At 41.2% G+C, this 12,932-nt stretch overlaps 1 protein-coding gene across 5 annotated transcripts in view; it reads left to right on the forward strand.

Annotated features, from left to right (window-relative positions):
- The first annotated feature begins 4,897 nt into the window (after positions 1-4,897).
- AOAH (acyloxyacyl hydrolase) overlaps positions 4,898-12,932 on the forward strand; it is a 180,274-nt gene continuing 172,239 nt past the window's right edge. For 2 of the 5 annotated variants that reach the window (XM_043463196.1, XM_043463199.1), the window contains exons 1-2: positions 5,054-5,266; positions 5,351-5,539. In XM_043463196.1, coding sequence (XP_043319131.1) covers positions 5,413-5,539 — 127 coding nt within the window. In that variant the 5' untranslated portion in view covers positions 5,054-5,266; positions 5,351-5,412. Of the gene's footprint in view, positions 4,917-5,051; positions 5,267-5,350; positions 5,540-12,932 lie in introns of those variants that run through there. The other 3 variants (XM_043463197.1, XM_043463198.1, XM_043463195.1) reach the window with 3 other exon arrangements.

Here is a 12,932-nt window from a genome sequence, read left to right on the forward strand (position 1 = left end):
AGTTTCTCTCCCTCCACTGATAATACCCATGGCTGGCCACTTCTCTAGTGTGTTCTGAATTTCTACTTTGTATCTACTTAGAGGATACCACACTTATGGCAGAAAGTGAAGGGGAACTAAAATGCCTCTTGATGAAAGTGAAGGAGGAGAGTGAAAAAGTTGGCTTAAAGCTCAGCATTCAGAAAACAAAGATCATGGCATCTGGTCCCATCACTTCATGGGAAATAGATGGGGAAACAGTGGAAACAGCGTCAGACTTTATTTTTTTGGGCTCCAAAATCACTGCAGATGGTGATTGAAGCCATGAAATTAAAAGACGCTTACTCCTTGGAAGGAAAGTTATGACCAACCTGGATAGCATATTTAAAAGCAGAGACATTACTTTGCCAACAAAGGTCTGTCTAGTCAAGGCTATGCTTTTTCCAGTAGTCATGTATGGATGTGAGAGTTGGATGGTGAATAAAGCTGAGCGCAGAAGAATTGATGTTTTTGAACTGTGGTGCTGAAGAAGACTCTTGAGAGTCCCTTGGACTGCAAGGAGATCCAACCAGTCCATCCTAAAGGAGATCAGTCCTGGGTGTCCATTGGAAGGACTGATGTTGAAGCTGAAACCAATACTTTGGCCACCTCATGTGAAGAGTTGACTCATTGGAAAAGACTCTAATGCTGGGAAGGATTGGGGGCAGGAGGTGAAGGGGACGACAGAGGATGAGATGGCTGGATGGCATCACTGACTCAATGGACATGGGTTTGGGTAAACTCTGAGAGTTGGTGATGGACAGGGAGGCCTGGCGTGCTGTAGTTCATGGGGTTGCAAAGAGTTGGACACGACTGAGCGACTGAACTGATCCGAACTGAATTACATTGCTAAAATAGGCATCCCTTTAATGGTTCTGAGAAAATATACAAAGTATAACATGTTAAAATTCCAATACTGGAGAAGGATAGTGTTAATTCATTGTTAGTTTTAAATGTATCTAACACTTACTTTTCGCTTATTTTAAATTCCTGTTGTCTCTGTAATCCTCATAATTTTCCTATAATATTTGGCATCATATAACCCATTCTATAGTTAAATAAGCTGATACTCAGAGAGGTGGATCAGCTTGCCCAAGAACATACAGTAAGTGCTAAAACCATGAAGAAGATGAAAGCTCACCTGATCCTAAGCCCAGAATGCTTTTTTAAAACAATTTTGTTTATTTATTTCTTTATTTTTGGCTGTGCCGGGTCTTCATTGCTGTTCGGGTTTTCTCTCGGTGCAGTGAGTGGAGACTACCGCCTAGTTGCAGTGCTTCTCATTGCTGTGGCTCTTCTTGTTGCGGAGCACAGGCTCTAGGGCATGCGGACTTCAGTAGTTGCAACTCCTGGGCCCTTGAACACAGGCTCAATCGTTGTAGCACACGGGCTTCGCTTCTCTGCACATGAGGGATCATTCTGAATCAGGAGTGTTTCCCACATTGGTGGGTGGATTCTTTACCACTGAGTCACCAGGGAAATCCCCCCAGAATGCTTTTAATCAGCCGTCATACACCCTTGTCATGGATTAATTTAGGATTTCCTTAGCAAGGAACAGAAGAGACTGAATGAAGGTAGAATAAATAAACTCTGACTGCGGAGGAGGGGCCAGCAAGGGATCTGGGCTTGGTTTGAACAGAGGGTCACCACAGAGAATTCTGGGAAGCCAGAAGCAAGGAGACGGATCCCTGGCGTTGAAAAGAGGAGAAAGTCAAAAAGAAGAGGCGTTTTTGAGAGAGCACCAGATTTTACAGTATCTCCTGTCACCCAGGTCAGTTTTGTTTTGGGTTTTTGTTTTTGTTTTTCTGATTAAGGAACTTGCTGTGAGTGAAGTGATTGAGGCCAGTTCAGTTCGAAAACTAATCAGGAAGCATGTTCAGACAGAACAAACCACCGGTGTTATATTCAAGAATTTATAAACCCTCAACCTTCTGCAGCAGGACAGACTGTGATTCGAATCCAAACTCTCCTAGTGAAGTAAGTAACAAAGTGCTTCAAGGAAGAAATCTCATTTTCTAAAAGCAGATTTTGAGAAAATCAGAATTGGAGCCTCTGACAGCATGAGGTCCTCAGGGGACATTATACAGGGTCCAACAAGGATTTTTTTGTTTGAGAAACCACACCATAGGTCCAGGGCCTTTCAGCAAGTTGTACAGAGATTCTAGGCCATGTGCTCTCAGTGCTCAGTGAGATGGTCAGGGGAGATGAGACCAGGCAGTCTGAGAGAGCCAGCGCAAGTGGCAGAGCCCACCACCTCCACCCCCACTTCCATCTCCACCTGAGCAGCTGGAGGGAGGGTTTGTTTAGCGGTGTATGGGCACATGCACTCCCTTCGGTATCAGTTAGCAAGTCATTTCCTGATTTCTGTGTTCCTCTTTTGACCCTGCCAACTAAGAATTCACTCTTCAAGCATAAAAATCACCTCTGTTTAGGGAAAACCCACTATATGGTGACATTCCCCTGCAATTGAGGAATTTCAGCCCTGGAAATGGCAAAGGACTGTCTCAACACTGCACAGCTGAGCCCAGGATTCCCAGTACAGCCCGCCCTGCCTGAAGCCTAAGCATCCAGTCTGCCTTAGGACCATGATTCCAGGAGTGCTTGTGGGTGAAACTACCTGAGTTCGTGCACACATGACCATGGGTCTAAAACTTGCGCACTGGCTTAACACTGAGAAATTTCCCTCACCCTGAGGTGGCCCAGTCTGGCTCACAGCTATGTACCTGGGCTAGGAGACCCTCGGGAGGTCCAGTTTGTTGTTGTTTAGTCACTAAGTAGTGTCCAACTCTTTGCAACCCCATGGACTGTGGCATTCCAGGCTCCTCTGTCCATGGGATTTTGCAGGCAAGAATACTGGAACTGGTTACCATTTCCTCATCCAGAGGATCTTCCCAACCCAGGGATCAAACCTGTGTCTCCTACATTGCAGGCAGATTCTTTACTGCTGAATCACCAGCTAAGCCCAAGCAGGCCCAGAGCCTGTGCCAGTGGCTCTTTCTGAACCTATGCAAAGATTCCTCACTCACCTATTGTTAGCAAACTACCCTCTGTGTTCCTGGAGGGCTGTCCTGAACACAGATGGTGTTCAGTAAGTGCAGCCTTTAATAAATGCAGGCAGTATCATTTTCCTATATCTTGGCCTGCAACTACTGTGAATGTCTTACAATAATTCTCTTGAAATCTGGCCTCTGGTACAGATTTCATCATACTCCTGCTGGGATAGCAGTAACCAAAGCTTTGTCTTACCAAACACTTCTTGCAGGGCACACTGCTTTATAGCGTGAATCCATTGTCTATTTTAGTCCTTCTTGGAATCCTGAGAAATATTATTATTATCCCAACATAAATGAGGAAACCAAAGTTGAGAAAGGTTCCACCACTGGTCTAATACTTGACCTGGAAGTGAACATCAGACAGGATAGCTGAACAAATGTCTTTTTGTCTTTGCAGGCAGTACTAGTAATAACTCTATTATTCTGCCTCCTTAGAAATTCTCTAGAATTTCCCTAGGTCCTGAACTCTCTGGTGGTCCTGGTGACCTCTAGAGCTTCCCTTGGCCATAGGGTCAGGGACCTTGCAAACCAGCAGATCAGCCTCAAAGGAAGTCAAGGGCCCATGATGAGCAAGGACATTTTTGGTAGTCGTTGACCCAGTCAATGCGGGGGACTTAAGGAGGGAAACACTCTGGTGTTTGTCACAGGTTCAGAGATTTGACAAATTGGCATTTGTTAAACTGATGCTTACACAAGGAATCTTCAAACCATGAAAATTGGTATCTCCTACATCCTAGAAAGAATACAACTCTAAAATTCTACCTGCTATTTAAAATGTTACTCCTTAAGTAAAAGCAGGGGGAGGAGGAGGAGAAGAAATCTCTACCAATTTTGGTTTCTATTAAATGTTACTAGAAATTGTATATTTAATTAAATATTTAAAACAATTAAAATAATTTCTAATATTTTTATGTATTTGGCTGCTCCCGGTCTTAGTCACTGCATGCAGAATCTTTAGTGGCATGGGAACTCTTAGTTGCAGCATATGGGATCTAGTTCCCTGACCAGGGATAGAACCCTGGCCCCCTGCATTGGGATCGCAGCATCTCAGCCACTGGACCACCAGGGAAGTCCCTTGATAACTTTTATAATATTTATAAAGTTTATAACAAGCTATCTTCAGAGCCTAAACAGGGAGACTGTTAATTGCTTAATCCCTAGGCCCATCTAGATTGTGGCCCTTTGCCCCAGTTCTCTTATCTTATTGGATAAGAAATGGCTTGTGACTTTGCTCTAGCCTATTTTAGAACAAAGCATTTAGATTATATGCCTTTATCTACAGTCTGGTTGAGTTTTCAGTTAGCTTTTTTTTTTTTTCCCTTGGAAAAATAGCATTCAGTTCTCATCTTCAAAGTAGAAAATCAGCCTCTCAAAAATGAATGAATCATTCTCAGGTGAGGGATCTGAACATACTTTGAAATTCTTCAGAAAAGAGATGTATCCATGTAAATCCATCGCCGATTCATGTCAAGGTATGGCAAAAACCACTACAATACTGTAAAGTAATTAGCCTCCAACTAATAAAAATAAATGGAAAAAAAAAAAAAGAAAAGAGATGTATCATACACAGCCAAGTAAAAATGAATTGATTAATTTCAGTTCATTTTTTTTCTTATTAGATTGAAAATCCACCAGTGCCAAGTGCCCCATGACTATCTCATTGTTCATTTTCTGAACACCAATGAAAGGCCCTGGGAAAACTTGACCCTTGAAGGAATAATCCAACATCTCCAAAGGAAAACAAATACTTGACCAGAACATTCTTTAACCACCAAAGAAGGAGCCCAGTCTCACTATACAAAACAGTTTAGAGCAAAACTATATAACTTCTGATTATAACAGATGGTAATTTCTACAGTCTGAACACTGCTATCAAATTGCTAAAGTGTTGTGTGTTTGTGGTTGAGGTTTCCTTCTTCGGTTTTACTTTTAGTTTAGCTTTGTTTTGCAAGAAAGAAAGAGGAAGCGCTGCCTAACCAGGCCACAGGATGATTCCGGGAGGCTTCAAGGTTCCTGGAGTTCACCGCCACTGACTTCAGCCAGCAAGTGCAAAAGCACTCTTGGCTGCCTCAGCTGCAACCTGCGGCAGTTTTTCCTTCAGTTTATAGCTTAGAAGAATTGTGCACCAGGGGCTCCTCCAGCTCTTCCCAGACCCGAGCCGTGCAGCTCCCTCTCTGGGTTCTGCGTAGTGAAGAGTGTGTATGTGAGTGTGGGGTGTGTGTGTTAGAGGACAGAAGAGAAATGGAGAGAGATTAATCAGCTCTTGGGCCTCATTTCAGCATCCTTCAGCCTGCAGCTTCTGTTGCCAGCCTGAAGTCTCCTGATATATAATAGCTCCGAGATGAAGTCTCCTCAGAAAATCCTTATGACTGCTCCTCTGTTTTTTCTCCTGACCCTTCACACCTTGGTCTCTTCGGGCTATGACAACTGGACTGACAGCAGACACTCCAATAGCCATTACTGCATAGGTAAGTAATTATTCTGTGCATTTAAAAAAAAAAACAAACTCAACTGTTTTTACTTCTTATTTACTTCTTTTTTAATATATAAATTTATTTATTTATCTTTGGCTGCACTGGGTCTTCATTGCTGTGCGCAGATTTTCTTTAATTGCGGTTAGTGGAGGTTACTCTGCAGTTGTGGTGTTCTGGCTTCTCATTGCGGTGGCTTCCCTTGTTGCAGAGCATGGGCTCCTCAGGTTCAGTAGTTGTGGAGTGCTTGCTTAGCTGCCACAAGACATGTGGGATCTTCCCGGACCAGGTGTCAAATCCGTGTCCCCTGCATTAATAGGCAGATTCTGAACCACCAGTGAGTCCTATTCTGTGTATTTTTAATGTGAACATCATGGGGTCAAATTCTTGGCTTTCATAGAAAACCACCTATTTAATGACATCCATGGCCAAAAGAGTCCAGTTAATGTATCAATAACCTCACTAGCAGATAAAAATTTTGAGTCTTAAAGTAAGCATTCACTCTGTATGCAAATATGTGTGTATAGAAGTGTGCTATATAGTTGCTAGCTTGAATTAAAAGTGTTCCACCTCATTGGTGATTGAAATCTTTTCCCCCTGGATGGCAACTATAAGAGCCTGAAATTCTCAACTTTCAGGACAACAGGCAGCATTACATGTCAGAAAGAAGGTAGACTTTGACCTTTGAACTGCTGCCACCCCCTTCTCCTCTGCTCCATCCTGTACAATCTGAAAGCTTGAGCAACTTACTTAACACTTCCATGCCTCTGTGTTACCAATGAAATGAGGCACATAATACCCCCTTCATGGGCATGCGGTGAGAATTGAGATCATACATGTAAATTTATGGTGTTTGCACACAGTAAGGATTCAGCGATCTTAGTTTTGTTCTTTCTGTCAGTGAGTCCAGAGTTGGCAATAAACAGACAGTCGCCTGAAAACATTGAACACTGGCTGAGATACGGCTCTTTTGCTTAACTTTTATTGAAGTATTTTATTTCCAAGTTGTTGTTTGGTGTTTTTGTTTGTTTGTTGTTGTTGTTTTGGAGAGGAGTAAAAGTAGGGTAAGACCTTTGATATTCCTATCATACCTAGAGATTCCCAACAGGCTTTCACAGGGTCAGTCCATGGAGCCAAAGTCTGAGTAGTAATTATTCAATGAGCAGATCCCAAAATAAAATCCTGGTTTAAGAAGCCAGGAAAAGAACTCGAGGGTTAAGTATAGTGGCCATCTCTTACAAATGAAAAGTTTGGATACAGAGTGTGACACATGAATTATTTCTGGAGACTGTAAAGAAAATATATGATTTAGTCCTATTTCCTGAAAAAAAAGAAATCATGTTTTCCAGTCATTATACATGGTAAAGAACACATCCCTGGCTTCAAAGTCTTCTTTTAAATTAAAACCTTAAGACCCAGATTCCATGAGAATCTATTCTCCACAGGCCTGGAAGCAGAGATCTGTGGCCCCTAGGCATGGAAACATGCCTAGGAGGTTGTCCCCACTCAATATTTGGTTCTATCCAATAATTATTTACCACTTTCTATTTTCTCTAAACAAATACCTAAAGCTTATAAAACAGAAATGCTCTTGAGAAAGGCTTACGTGAAATCAGTTTTACTTCTAGGATAGTTGAACTGAGATACTTGGTCTTCTACTTCCGTAAAGTAGACATAATATACTAATTTCCTTTCCTGCCCCATTCCCAATGAGACATAGAGAGTTAGCAAGAGGTGTTGAGGGAGTCCTAGGATGTGGTTGTTTTGATTAAACATTACTGCAAAACAAATTTTAAAATAACCATTTTGTCATACCACAATTTTGTGGGTCAAGTGTGCGCCTTCAGCAGTTGTGGCGGTGGGAGGTATCTCCTGAAAGGGGGCCTGGGGAGGCCCTTAGTCGCTGGCCAAATGTGAAGTGTCTTAGGAAGCAGCAAAGTAAGCTCACTCTACTTTCAGCTGATGGTAAGAGGGAGAGCCTCTTGCAGAGGGTGGGAGTAAAGGAGGAATTGCCGATTGGACTTCTGTTAATCCCAACAACTTTCAGATGAAAAAGCAAGACTACATGCCTTCCAACTCATTGGTTCCCATAATCCAGAGTTTGCGCTAAGGAGGTCAACCCACACAGAGAGGGACTCTCCTTCTGGCTGTCAATCTAACTTCCTGGAAGAGAGAGTCTGGGCTAAGTCTTTAGATCAGTGAATAAGAGGCAGGTGGGAGTGAAGAGAGCTCACAGTGCAGATGTGGCTGCCAGTTTCGTGGAGGGAGGTGGCAGCGCTCATGGAAGTGGGGACTGTCGTGACTGGAGAGATGCTCCACAAGGAGCCACGGTAGAAGTTACTGAGTGACTGAGCCAACATCCCCATCATAAACAACCAACCACAGCGCCTATGCCAGGACGAGCCTTTGCAGTGGGAACCAACCAGCAGATCTGGAGGGCATGGCCTTGAACATGTTCCAAAATCAGAACTAAGCCATGCAAAACCCTAATGGCCTCATTCCCAAGTTTTACCATCATTTCTTTGCACTGAACTACACATTTCATTTGACGAGCAAACTCTGATTCTACTATTCTGGAACGGGCAGTGCCTCTTTCTGCTGCTTTTCAAATGTTATGAAATTAGTAGTAAGTCATGTTCATTTTTGCAAAACATTATTTTCTTTACATGGGTGATTTAGGGGCAAAATAATCCTTATGTTTCAAAGTTATTGACATTTAAATGTATTCATTGACTTTTGAGGTTGTTTTTGTTTTTATTTAAGCCCTATTTGGTGCTCAGGAAGCTTTTTTAAAGAGTTAAGAAAACACCCTTTTTTCCATCATTCATGTTTGGTTAAATATATAAAATGCCTTCGAGTGAGTTAAAACCTCCTCTTCCAACCTCCACATCACACATACAACGGTCAGAGATGACTTTATGTTTGAATGATAAAGAGGAAGTGATCCTAAGCTTTCAGCCAGCGGGAATGGTAAAGTAACAATGTCACGGACAAAAATAGGAAAGATTTAGACAGAGCCAGCAGAGAATGTTGAAAATCTATGATCACAATTTACATGAACAGAAATTTTATTTTCTCTATTTTTCTATATCTGAACACTTGTTCATAAACCACCACAGTCACTGCTGAGGACAGAAAACATTTCATCTTTCTACTTGTGGGTTTAGATTCAGTCTCTCTGGATAATTCAGGGCTCTTTTCCTTCTCCCCTCTCTGAGGGTTGCTCTCAGTTCTCGGGGAGAGATTGTGTGTCACCCTGACACTTACAGTCCGCGGCCCGCAGAGCTCCCACATGGAAGCGTCGTGGCTGGTGCAGCTCTTTGGCTGGTATTGGCAGTCCACAGTCACTCCCTGCTGATGCTCGAGGTGTAGCCATACGCCCTCTAGTTCCCAGCTGCAGCTTCATGCAACCCTCTGCCCTTTGTCCCTCACTTTCCCACTTCCCCTTTCCTAAATCCTTTACTTTTATTTTTAGATATCATAGAATTTAACCCTAACCGTGGTGCAGATGGTAGATTTCTGATCACCTCAATTTTCACTAAGCTTACATTTGCCTTTTGTTTATCTGGCTTGTTCTGGGGTCATACCCCTGCAGAGAAAACCCATAAAGACACTCTAGAGAGAGGTGCACAATTCTGGGGAAAGATCCCAAAGTGCGCAAAATTGAAAAATCCAAGTGGACAGTATGCTTTTCCTCAAGATGAAAGTGAATAAATTCTTTTTTTGGAAGGAAAGGGAGAGGCAGTAAACTAGATCATAGTTTAAGTATGTTATGAGAAAGAGGGGAAAAAAATGTCACAAAACATTAAGTGGAGTGAAATCCCCCAGAAGTTATAACGTACCCACCTCTTTGTTTATAAGCTGTTGTCCCAGATAGGATGAACAGCAAAATGCTAACTGTGGTTGTGTGGTTATCTGCGAGTAATGAGGCTACAAACGATTTGTGATTTCTTTTCAGTGCTTTCTGAATATTCCATATTTTCTAGAGGAGCTTTTGCAAAAACAGTAGTAAGACATGGTGGGTAAGAGTAAGAGAGCTTGGACTCTGGGCTCAGACTGTCTGGATTTGAGTCCTAGCTCTGCCTCTCTGTACACATTTGACATAAGGGCACAGCTTCACCCTCTGTACCTCGTGTCCCCTGTCTATAAGATGAGATTACATGGGACCCGCATCCCAGGATGGTGTGGAGGCTTAGGTATGTGTTCATACCTCCATTGTATCCGACTCTTTGCAACCCCATCAAACTGTAGCCTGCCAGTCTCCTCTGTCCATGGGATTGTCCAGGCAAGAATACTGGAATGGGGTGCCATTTCCTCCTCTAGAGGATCTTCTTGATCCAGGGATTGAACCCTGGTCTCTTACATCTGCATTGTCAGGCTGGGTTTGCTTTTCTTTTCTTTTTTAAACCACTGAGCCACCTGGGAAGCCAGGGTGATATGGAGGGCTAGTGAGCAAATACACATGAAGGACTTACAACTGTGCTTGGTACATAGTAAGTACCCAAAGGAGTTGCGATTATGTACTCTTTGGGAAATCAATAAAAAAAATTGAAAATATGTTATAGAAGTCCTAACATTAAACCTAACATAAAGCAAAGAGGCCCGAGCAAACTGAATAATTACTTGTCAATCTTTATCTGTATAACTACAAATTCTCAAATCTTGGTTATCTTATTGAAAGATTCACTTATGGGAAAAAAAAATATTTCATAGTCTATTAGCTTTCTATTGCTGTGTAATAAATTGCCATACATTCTTCAGTTTAAGACAACATAAATTTACTGTCTCACAATTTCTGCACATGAGAAATCTGGACATAACATAACTGGGTTCTCTGCTCAGAATTTTACAGTGTTGAAAATTGAGATGTCAGCTGGGGTTGCAATGTGAGTTGAGACTCAGGTTCTCTTGCAAGTTCACTGGTTGTTGGCAGAATTTAGTTTCTTAGATTTTCAGCACTGAGGTCCCATGTACTTACAAACTGTCAGCTGGGAGCACTCTCAGCTCTTAGAGGCTACTCCTTTACAAAGGAAGTTAACAACATACCTATTTCTTTAAGAACAGCTAGAGGAAAAAAAATCCTCTATGTTTACAGGGTTCACCTGGTTATGTTGGGTCCACCCAGGATAACCTTGACTAACTCAAAGTAGACTAACTAGAGTCCTTAACTGCATATGCAAAATCTCTCTTATCATGAGTGCTAAGTCGCTTTAGTCATGTCTGACTCTGTGCGACCTCATAGACTGTAACCTACCAGGCTCCTCTGTCTATGGGATTGTCAAGGCAAGAATACTGGAGTGGGTTGCCATGCCCTCCTCCTGGGAATCTTCCCAACCCAGATATCAAACCCAGGTCTTCTTTGTCTCCTGCATTGGCAGGCAAGTTCTTCACCACTAGCACCAAATGGTAAGCCCCTCTCTTATCATAGAGCATAACATAATCACAGAAGTGATGTCCAATCACATTCTGAGGTTCTGCCCTCACTAATCTTATCATTCTGCCAACCACTCATAGAAATGATTAAAAAAGAGAAGTCTCCAAACTGAATGCTAAAGAGTATTGCAAAAGAGAATGTATGTGACTTAATCCCAAAGTGATTCACCAAATAGGCATGACTATATAGTGGAAATTAATAGATGAAGAGTATGCTGTGGGGTGAGGGTTTTTTGTCTTGTTTTGTTTTTGAGGGGGAAAGGGTTGATAGTCAAGCTTTTTTCTCCCGGCCTTCACACTCAGAATTTGGAAAGAAAAACAAATTACTCCACTACTATTCCCTTTCTCTCATAAACTAATTGTTCTTCAATGTTAGCAAAGAGGACAAATCTTCTGAATCTTTCCCTGAACAAAATCCTCTTTTAAAAAAGTATGATTCCCACAATTTAAAAATGTCAAATGTCAATTAAAACAGATTAGATTGCCCTGTAACATAAGCCCCAGATTCTTTCAGATATAAACAAGTGCAAGAGGGAATTCTGACTATTATGGTATGAGGGGCTGGTGACCCCTCTGTGCAAAAGGCCAAGCATAAAACTGGAAAGACTGTCTTAAGCAACCATTTTGGGACACTAAAAATCAACCATTGGACCACAATGAATTTAGGAATGTTTATTCTTGAATAACTGCTTGCACTTCAGGAAGAACAGTAAAACTCTGACCTTTTTGCCTGAGGCTGCTCCATCTACCCTTGCCCTCAGCTTAGTTAGTGAGAACAGCAGTTTCACTACTGTGGAGCTGTCTGCAAAAACCAGCAGGTCTACTGCTAATGGGACAGACTTGATTCAGCCAGGATTCAAAGATGGCTTTGTTGGCTAAAAGTGATGGACTCTGTTGGGAATTAACAAGGAGAACATGGAGTTTGCTAGCTTAAGGTTTTGGCCCTAGGTGGGACAATGAAGATCAGCCAGAAATTTAACAGTGAAGCCCTAGTAGTGTGAGCATCATAGAAGGCCAAGATAAGGTCTCCACACATCCCTGATTGATTTGGAAACTGTGCACGTGTTGGAAAGACCTGAAAGAGCCTAAGAAAAGTGAAGCCAATAGCCGCAACTTTGAATGTATTCACCAACCTATTTAAATTCATTCCATTTTCTTCATAAAATGTAAGAGGAAGGAATACTTTCCAGATGATTCCATCTTTTGCATTAATATCAAATCCGGACAAAGACATCACAAGAAAAGGAAATAGTAGACCGATATCCTGTATAAACATAGACACAAAAATCCCTAAAAAACATTTAAAAACTGCATCCAGCAACATATAAAGTAGGTTATACCCCATAATCAAGTACCATTTATCCTAGGAATGCATGGTTGTTTTAAGATCTGAAAATCAATTAATAGGATATATCAAATTAGTAGAATAGAAGCTATAACTACATTATCATCCTTATAGAAATTGAAAAATAATTTGACAAAATCAATCACCCACCCGTATTAAAATCACTCAAGAAGTTATGAAAGAAAAAGGAACTTCCTTAACATGATAAAAAGCATCTATGAAAACTTATTACTAATGTTATATTTAATGAGGGAAGACTGAATGCTTTTCTCTCAAAACCAGAAAACGTGGTAGATGTCCACCTCACCATTTGTACTTACCATTGTTTTGAAGACTCTATTCAGCTTAATAAAGAAAGAAAAATAATATAAGCAAGCAAGTTGGAAAGGAATAAGTAAAACTATATTTTCAGACATGTTCCTGAATGTATAAAATCCTAAGGTATTTACAATAAAAGTACTAAAATTAGCAAGTTTAGCAAGGTGGTAAGATTCAAGATTAATATAAAAATTAATTGTATTTATTTATATTAACAGTAAATGTTTAAGAACTGAAATTAAGAAAACAATTCCATTCATAATATGATAAAAATAGGAATAGATTTAACAAAAG

The sequence above is a fragment of the Cervus canadensis genome, chromosome 3, assembly GCF_019320065.1.
Source record: "Cervus canadensis isolate Bull #8, Minnesota chromosome 3, ASM1932006v1, whole genome shotgun sequence".
Taxonomy (NCBI): Eukaryota; Metazoa; Chordata; class Mammalia; order Artiodactyla; family Cervidae; genus Cervus; species Cervus canadensis.